Source organism: Psammomys obesus, unplaced genomic scaffold (assembly GCF_907164565.1).
Source record: "Psammomys obesus unplaced genomic scaffold, mPsaObe1.curated_primary_1811, whole genome shotgun sequence".
Taxonomy (NCBI): domain Eukaryota; kingdom Metazoa; phylum Chordata; class Mammalia; order Rodentia; family Muridae; genus Psammomys; species Psammomys obesus.
Window position 1 is genome coordinate 525783 of NW_026585687.1, and position 9343 is coordinate 535125.

The 9343-nt window shown below is 42.6% G+C and overlaps 1 protein-coding gene across 1 annotated transcript; it reads left to right on the forward strand.

Annotated features, from left to right (window-relative positions):
* Positions 1-7325: 7325 nt before the first annotated feature.
* Positions 7326-7838, forward strand: Zcchc13 (zinc finger CCHC-type containing 13). Its single transcript, XM_055592789.1, has one exon. It carries the CDS (start codon positions 7326-7328, stop codon positions 7836-7838), a length of 513 nt encoding a protein of 170 aa, XP_055448764.1.
* Positions 7839-9343: the final 1505 nt, after the last annotated feature.

Genomic DNA, 9343 nt, shown 5'->3' on the forward strand with positions numbered 1-9343 from the left:
GTGTGTGTGTGTGTGTGTGTGTGTGTGTGTGTGTGTGTGTGTGTGTGAATATATATAAATATTCGTGCCGGGTGTATCTTTACGTGTTTCTCGCCAAAGTTTCTACACAACATTAGCAACATCCTCTCTAACAAGATTAAATGCTAAACTACTTAAATTGCATAGGGGTGGAAAAAAGGCGTCCTTGCTGGGTGATACCACAAATCCATATGGCATCCACCAGCAACCTAAGGGAGAAGCTACAGGATCCACGGATTCCCTCAATATGGTTAAAAAAAACCCTTCAAAAAACCCTTCAATCTTTGACCCCTGAGTCAGAGCAGGGTGTGTAATTAGGCCTGTATTCCCAGCTTTAGCGAAAGGATGGCCGCGAGTTCGAAGCCTGCTGAACTCACTCTCAAAATACATCCACAAACACCCCAGGAAAACAAGAACGGATGAAGCCTAATCCTAAAGTCGAATCCTTAAGATTCACCCAAAACAAATAAAGAAGGCGAAACTTCTACTCAGGTGCCTTAAGCCCGTTCAGAGGAGAGTGTAAAAATCTCTTTCATGATATGGAAAGGATAGGAGCTCTACAAGGACCAAATATATCTGGGCACAGGGTCTTTTCTGAGACTGACACTCAACCAAGGACCATCTATGGATATAACCTAGAACTTCTGCTCGGATGTGGCCCGTGGTAGCTCAGTAACCAAGTAGTTTTCCAAAGTAAGGGGAACACGGACTATTTCTAACAGGATCTCAAGGGCAGGCTGTTTGACACACCCCCCCCCCCCCCCCGAGGGGAGGAGCAGTCTGTTAGGCCACAGAGGAGGACTTTGCAGCCAGCCTTGAAGATACCTGATAAAACAGGGTCAGATGAAAGGGGAGGAGGTCCTCCCCTATCAGTGGACTTGGAAAGGGGCAGGGAGGAGACCAGGGAGGGAGTGTGGGGTAGGGGAGGGAATGAGGGAGCGGGATACAGCTGGGACACAGAGTTAACAAAATGTAACTAAAAAGAAAAAAAAAAAAAAAAGATTAAAAACCAAAAAAAAAAAAAAAACTCTTTCATAATATTAAGTAAACGCTCAACCTCCTTTTGGGGGGCCGGGGCCCGTATTGGCCTCCAGTTTTCCCTCCAGTCGAAGGGGACAATGCACAAATTAAGGATCTCCCTGACCCAACTTCCCTCCACATCCCTCCATGTCATACTTTTGCCTTTTGTTATTCCTTTACCTCCTGCTAGATCAGGTGTTGTAGCAAAAAATTCTTAACTGCTGGCCGCGCTGAGAGTGTGGAGGCTCGGCGGGACCCAGAAACGTGCCTGGGTGGCAGCAGCCCTTTAGCCCTGAATGAACAGCCATCAACACCAAGTACGAAACCGGCTGCAAAGCCCTGGAGCACTGCAGTGTGCTGCGGAGCACGTCCAGCGCTGCTCTTTGACCCCTCTCTCTCCCGCCTCAGAGAGCCCCTCTGCCACCTACAGCAGCCCACCATCTGCATTCACCGTTTGCCCAGTACCCAGGTCCCTAGCTCACTCAGCCTTTCCTACCTCTCTGCTCACACCGGCTTCCACCATACAACCCTTCTTCAGCCCATTTTTCTGTCTGTCGTCAGTACGTTCCCCATCCTTCCTAATTTACCATCAGGTCACACTACTGTGATTATTTCCTTTCTGGCCTACCCTACAATTCTTGGCCTTCTCTGCCTCTCTGGAGCTCTGCCAACCCCTTAGTGTTTCCTGTTGTACCTAATATTCCGACTGTTTTGAAGAAAAAAGTAAAAATAAAAAGACTGACCGTGGTGGATGAGTGTCTGTATTTTCAGCATTTAATAGACAGACAGGGAGATGATGAGTTCAACTTCATCTATATGGCAAATCCTGGGGGGTGGGGTGGGGGCGGAGAAGGCCCTCACTCCTTCAGGAAAGGAAATATATGTATGTAAGATTTAATTGTGGGCCCAGGTTACATAGACTGAGAAATTACAGACACGCTGAGACTGAGAGTCTTTTCCTGATACCTGGAACCAGAGTTCTTGGGATAGGCTCTTTTCACTCCCAGAGTGTTTCCTGTAGGGAATCCTGGTTTTTAAGAGTCTCTTTAAAGATTCCCCCCATTTTCTTAATCATTCCTGAATCTTGAGAAAACTGTGTCATCAGACTGTCGCCTGTCTATTATCATTACATTAGAATGTAGATTTTCATGTAGAACACCAGAAGCATACAAGTGAGAGAGAAAGAGAGAGACAGAGGCAGACATAAAGAGAAATGGAGAGAGGGGAGAAAGAGAACGAGGAAAGAAGGAAGGGAGGGAGGGAGGGAGGGAGGGAGGGAGGGAGGGAGGGAGGGAGAAAGGGCAGAGAGAGAGACAGAGAGACAGAGAAAAAAAGAGAAAATCAGTTGCTTGCTGGTACCTGAGACAAACGTGAGCCAACTAGAAGTAGAAGGCAAAGTCCTAAGATGTATTTCGCCACCTAGTGGACATATAAATAACATGCATAAAAACTATGTTTTCAGCTCTAGTCACCGCTTTTCATTAAGACATTCCAAATTTGACAATTCCCTCCCTTATTTCTGAAAGAGATTTTTCTCTGAGGACGAGAGAAGTGTGATGGAAAAGCTCTTTTCAGCCAAATCTGAGCAGCAGAAGAGACCATTAAGCTAAGTTTACCTGGAGACCACTATGAAAGTGGTAGCTAGCTTCTCAGAACAAAAGTTGTACTCATACAGAATTAAGACAGACTGTAGTTACAAAGCTCAAACTAATTTTTTTTTCTGTAAAACTAGCTTAGTTCACTCTGAAGATTATATTGAAGGACATTCTTCTAGATTACCAATACAAGAAACAACATATTTTTCATCTGACAAATTGCAAACATAAATAGAAATGTTAGAAATCATCTGTAAAGTTTCAAGGTATGTCTTTCCTAGACTTTAATTTCTCTGAGATTTTCAATTATAAGGGATATCAGTAATTGTATTTTAGGGCTTGATGATGTAGCTCAGCTGGTAATATTTGCCTAGCCTGGACAAAGCTCTGGCTTCAGATCCCTAGTATTATTTAACCCTGTATGGGGGCACACACCTCTAATGCTAGCATTTGGGAAGTAGAGGCAGAATGATCAGAGTTTTAAGGTCATCTTCAGCTACATAGAAAGTTCAAGGCCAGCCTGGAATATGTAATCCTCTGATCAAAAAAAAGAAAAACTAGACAAATGCTCCAAAGACAGTTTGGGGGCTGGGGATATGGCTCTGCAGCTCAGCAGCAAAGCATGTTTGAGACCCTGTAATCCAGGCACTTGAAAAATGAGGCCAAAAGATCGATTCTTTGAAGCCATCTTAGGCTACAGAGCAAAGTTCATGGCAGGCTGAGCTATAGAACAAAACCCCCTGTTTCAAAAAGAGAAAAGAAGGCATGCATGGTGGCACATGCCTGTTATCCCAGCCCTCAGGGGGGCAGAGGCAGGTGAATCTCTGTGAGTTTGAAACCAGCCTGGCCTGCAGAGTGAGTTCCAGGACAGCCAGGGCTACACCATGAGACCTGTCTCAAAAAAAAAAAAAAAGTTAATGTTTACACATTTGACATTTGTAGATTATCAACATTCTTGACCAATTAATACTATACTAATATCTGTACTTCAGATACACTGTCACCGCCATGCACAAAACAACAGCACATTCATTAAAATTATAACAATCTTGGATGAAAAAGGCATAAAAATTTTCTTTTCAATTTTTTAAGGTTTTCAGCAAATACTTTCAACAGATTACCCCCCCCTCCTTTTTTTTTCTAGTGCAGGGGATCAAACTCCGGGCCCTGTATAAGATAAACCAGTGTTCTACCACTGAGCGACATACCCAGCCTCAGCAAATCAAATAGACTTAAATTATAATTTGTGTGTATATATGTGCATACAGGTGGGGGAGGTATATGCATGCGTACATACACAAGTTTGTGTGCCTCTGTGTGTCTATGTGTGGTGAGTGTGTGGTATGTATGTGTGTGTGTGTGTGTGTGTGTATGTGGGTCGTGTGTGTCTGTGTGTGTGTGGTGCATGCTGTGTATGTGGTATATGTGTAGTGTGTGTGTGTTTATGTGGTATGTGTGTATGTGTGTTTATGTGGTGTGTGTGTGTGGTGTGTAGAGGCCAGGCTTTGACTTTAGGTGTCTTCCTCAACAGCTTTCCACCTTATTTTTCTCAGACAGGCTCACTCATTGAACCTAAAGCTCGTTAATTTGGCTAAGTTGGCTATCTAATGAATACCCAGAAATTTCCTTGTCATCGGCCCGACCCTCTGCCAACACTTGGGTTACAATCATTCTCTTCTGTGCCTTTTTGGCTTGGCTTCCTTCCTTCCTTCCTTCCTTCCTTCCTTCCTTCCTTCCTTCCTTCCTTCCTTCCTTCCTTCCTTCCTTTGTAGCAAATAGATTATTGGTAAATTAATGATTCCAAGTGCCATAATGAATTTATTTGAATAGGAGACAATAACCAAATCAAAAGAACAAATGCTAATTAGTTATCAGAAAATCTGTGGCCACCTGGAATGTTGATAGAGTGCAAAGAACAATTTTTATAACTCTAACGCAACAAGCCCATTCCTCTCTTTCTTCTCAGTCTAAATCTTTAAGAGGGTACAATCTTACACATCAATTAGATCACATCTTTTCCTGTGTTGTTTACATTTTTCTTTTTCTCAACAACAACAACAACAACAAAATATATATAAATAGGCTCATCTCTATTTTACATCCTGGCTGTTTTGAAAAGTATCAGGCAAGCTTAGCTGCTAGTAATTTTCTGTTTAAACTTTTCCTTAGGAAGGGTGGGGGATTCTCTCCCAGAAATTGAGAGAGAATACCTAACTTAGGCAGGCTCCAATTCCTAGGGGTCCAGTATCTGCTGTTCCTTTCTAGTTCTGCCTATGCTGACTGACTTGATGTGTTATTCTGAAAAGGAACCATCAGATATTATTTCTTACTCATACATGCATGTAGACATACATGTATACAAACATAAAATATAAAAAGTCAAGAGAGCGGAGTGCCATGTACTTGTAGTCTAGCTGTTGGAGAGCCTGGGGCAGAAAGATCATTTGAACCTAGCCCTAGCTACACAATCTAGTAGAACTCCATTAAAAGAAAGAAAGGAAGAAAGACCATTAGGGCTGAGGCTCTAGTCCAGTAGTAGAATGCTTTCCTAATCTGTGTAAGAGCCCTAGTTAGACCTCCAGCATCACACACACACACACACACACACATTAAAGGTAAAGGGGTGTGTGGTATCACGTGCCTATAACCGCAATACTGGGAGGCAGGGGTGAAAGGATAAAGTTGACGGGCATATTGGGTTACATGAGATCCTGATTCAAACAACAACAACAGAAAATGGCTAATTCCTTAATACTTCTGTATTTGTTTAAATGTAAGTCATGTCCATATCCAAGATATAAACAATTTGTAAAACACCTATGAGAAAAGAAATCCAATATTTAAATGTATTTATGCTTTGTTTTGGTTGGGACTTAACCCATGGCATAAACAAATACTATATAGGTGAGCTGTATCCCCAACTCTTCTTTTTTTAATTTTAATTTTATTTTTATTAATTATAGTTTATTCACTTTGTATCCCAGTTATAACCCTCCTCCCTCGCCCCCTTCCAGTCCCACCCTCTCTCTTCTTCTCCAATGCCCCTCCTCCAGTCCACTGATAAGGGCGGTCCTCCTCCCCTTCCATCTGACCCTAGTCTATCAGGTCTCATCAGGAGTGGCTGCATTGTCTTCTTCTGTGGCCTGGTAAGGCTGCTCCCCCCCTTAGGGAGAGGTGATCAAAGAGCAGGCCAATCAGTTCATGTCAGAGACAGTCCCTGCTCCCATTACTATGGAACCCACTTGGACACTGAACTGCCATGGACTACATCTGTGCAGGGGTTCTTTCTAACTTATCTTTTCCAAGAAATTGTGTTTTTATATTGAGTGCTTCAATTTTGTTCATTAGTAACCTAAATGCTGCTTTGATGTTGAAAGTTAAAACTGTAAGTCAGGCATGGCAGCCCACTTGTGTTGTCCTTGTACTCTGGAGATAGAGGTAGGAGGATCATAAGTTCATTCTCAGTTACTTGAAGGCCAGCTGACCCACTTGAAAAACACACATTCCCACAAAAGTGGGAAGTTAAGTTTGCAGCAATGATGATAAAATGTGTTAAACTGTGAGCAAATCTCACTGTAGAGTTTTAGAAAAAAATATATTTAATGTGTTGTTTGTTGCTCTGGACAAAAGATGAACAAAAGATGCTAAAGTGAGTAAAGCACCTCTGAAGCTACTTTCCAGCCCTTGTGAATCTCTTATTTTTATGAACATATTTTATTGAGCTATCAAAGCTAGATATGGCACATACCTGTAAACCCACACTCAAGTGGCTAGAGGCAGGAGGATTCTTGCAAATTTGAGGCTAGCCTCTGGTACACAATGAATTCCAGGTAATACAGGGTTACACAGTAAGACAGTGCCTCAAATTAATTAATTAAAATAACATAACAAGTACAGAAAGGGCTTTCTGTGTGATTCAATAAGTAATCAGGTTTTCTTGTTATGTACTCAAGGTTGATGTAGAACTCACAATGTTTTGCAGGCCTCCTGAGCCTGGGATTACAGTCCTGTGCCACCATGTTTAGAGAGACTAACTGAATCATGAAACATTGTATAGGCCAGAATTCCTGAACAGAAAGAGGTTCAAACTCAAATTTAATGACTCAAGTGTTGAAAACCAACAAAAAAGTTAGGCCTGTGTACGTATCTCTAGTTCCAGCACTCATGAGAACCAGGCAAAAGGATCTTTTTTTTTTTTTTTTTTAAGATTTATTTCTTTATTTTACATATGAGTGCTCTATTTACATGTACATCTGCATGACAGAAGAGGGCACCAGATCTTATTATAGATGGTTGTGAGCCACCATATGGTTGCTGGGAATTGAACTCAGGATGTTTGGAAGAGCAGACAGTGCTCTTAACCTCTGAGTCATCTCTCCAGCCCGCAAAAGGATCTTGAGTTCAAGACCAATCTGGAGTAGGTGGTGAGATGATGTTGGATGTCTGGGAAAATTAAAACCCAACCAAACTGAAATAAAATAAAAGTTAAAACAAAACAAAACAAAACAAAACACGTCAAAAAGCAGGTGACGAGAGGACACTGAGGCCGTGTGCAAAGCTCATGCAAAGTCAACGTCATAGAAGCCTGCAAGGCAGCTGCCATTTCCATCTGAAGCCAAACTAGGGGGGGTAGCCTCGGGGCTCCGTGGCAGCGGTGTGTGGGCCTGCTCACTGAAAGATCTCACCGTAGCCATGAGCGGGAAAAGCTGCTTCAAGTGTGGACGCACTGGTCACTGGGCCCGGGATTGTCCTAAGGGAGTCACTCGGGGGCGAACACCAAGAAGTCATACCAGAGCTCCCCAGTGCAGCTCCGCCACCCAGTCCAACATCTGTTATCGCTGTGGTGAAAGCGGGCATTACGCCAAGGACTGCGATCTTCTCCAGGACACCTGCTATAACTGCGGGTTAAGAGGCCACATCGCTAAAGACTGTACCCAGACTAAACGAGAGAGGGATCTGTGCTGTTACATCTGCAGCCGTCCTGGTCATCTGGCTCGCGACTGCGACCGTCAGGAAGAACAGAAGTGCTACACTTGCGGCGAATTTGGCCACATCCAGAAAGACTGCATCCAGATCACGTGCTACAGATGTGGCGAGAACGGCCATATAGCAGGGAACTGTAGCAAGGCAAGTGAAGTTAGCTGTTACCGCTGTGGTGAGTCAGGACATCTAGCCTGGGAATGCCCCATTGAGGCTACTGCTTAGAACCCTCCCTTAATCCCCTCTCCTCTACTGCTTAGTTATGCCGTTTCTAAAATGTCCTCGCTAACCCAAAGGGTGATAGATGGAAGCTACTAGTAAACCACCATAATTACCATCTTAAAACAAGAAAAGACTTCAGGGGAAACCCATCAGCAAAGTTATACATCAACTTGTGGTTTGGTTGTCGTGAGGAAATTCAGGTAGGACACGGTTATTTTGAAAGGAAGACAACTTGGTGGACTCTTTGACACACTTCATTAGAAACTGCTAGTGAAAAATCAGAACAAGTTTGGAACATCGCCATGAACTTACTAACAAATAGTACGTACGGGTGTGTCAGACGAAGGTAAACTGCCCTGAAGCAAAAGAACACCAACTGAAAGGAAAAGAAGGAAAACTGTACTTACTGGGGATTGAGGGGGCAAGAACATCTTGAGGAAGTAACATTTCCTCAGAGACCTCTAGAACAAATAAAGCTTTCTGAAACTATGACTTTGATAAGTTTTATATTTCATTTTATTATATTGATAGCTTTGAAGGACTTGATCTTTGTCAGCATTTTGGTTGGTTGATTTTGTTTTAAGGGGGTTTTTTTTGTTTGTTTGTTTTTGTTTTCTTTGGTATTTTTTTTTTTAAGATTTATTTATTTTATGTATATGAGTGCTGTTTTCACACACACCAGAAGGGGAAATCAGATTCCATTACAGATGGTCATAAGCCACCATGTGGTTGCTGGGAATTGAACTCAGGACCTCTGGAAGAGCAGTCAGTGCTCTTAACCGCTGAGCCATCTCTCCAGCCCCTCTTTTGGGATTTTTTGCCAAGACCTCACACTGTATCCCAGGTTTGATCCCCAAACATACAGTTCTCCTTCTACCTTAGCTTCCCAACTGGTGAGATTACAGGTGGGAGCCACCACACCCAGCTCTGATCTCATTAACTTTTAAACAACTTTGAAAGACATCTTAAGCCAGAGAAGTGGCTCAGTGGGTAAAGTAGTTTGCTACCTAATGGTACAAGCTTGAGCACCTGGGTTTCTTTCCTGAAATCTACATGAAGGAGTATATAGAGGACCAATTCCACAAAGTTGTCATCTTACAGGCACACAGGCATAGACATACAGGCATACACACACACACACACACACACACACACAACAAAACAAAACAAAAAAACTAATACTAGAAACAAAAATACTACTACTAAAGGAACTAAAAAATTTATTTTTTCCTTTTGGTTTGCTGAGACAGGGTCTTTCTCTATAGTCCTGGTTGTCCTGGAACTTGCTATGTAGACCAGGCTGGCCTCAAACTCAAGAGATCCCCTGCCTCCGCCTCCTAAGTGCTAGGATTAGAGGTATGTGTTATTGTGCCCAGAAGGAACTAGAAATTGTAAAAAGACACCTCTTAGCTTTCTTAGATTAGACACCTCTTAGATTTCTTTTTCTTTTTCTTTCTTTCTTTCTTTCTTTCTTTCTTTCTTTCTTTCTTTCTTTCTTTCTTTCTTTC

Bases quoted from the DNA above. Each gene is read 5' to 3' on its own strand.
- Zcchc13 (XM_055592789.1), top strand. From the start codon at position 7,326: ATGAGCGGGAAAAGCTGCTTCAAGTGTGGACGCACTGGTCACTGGGCC.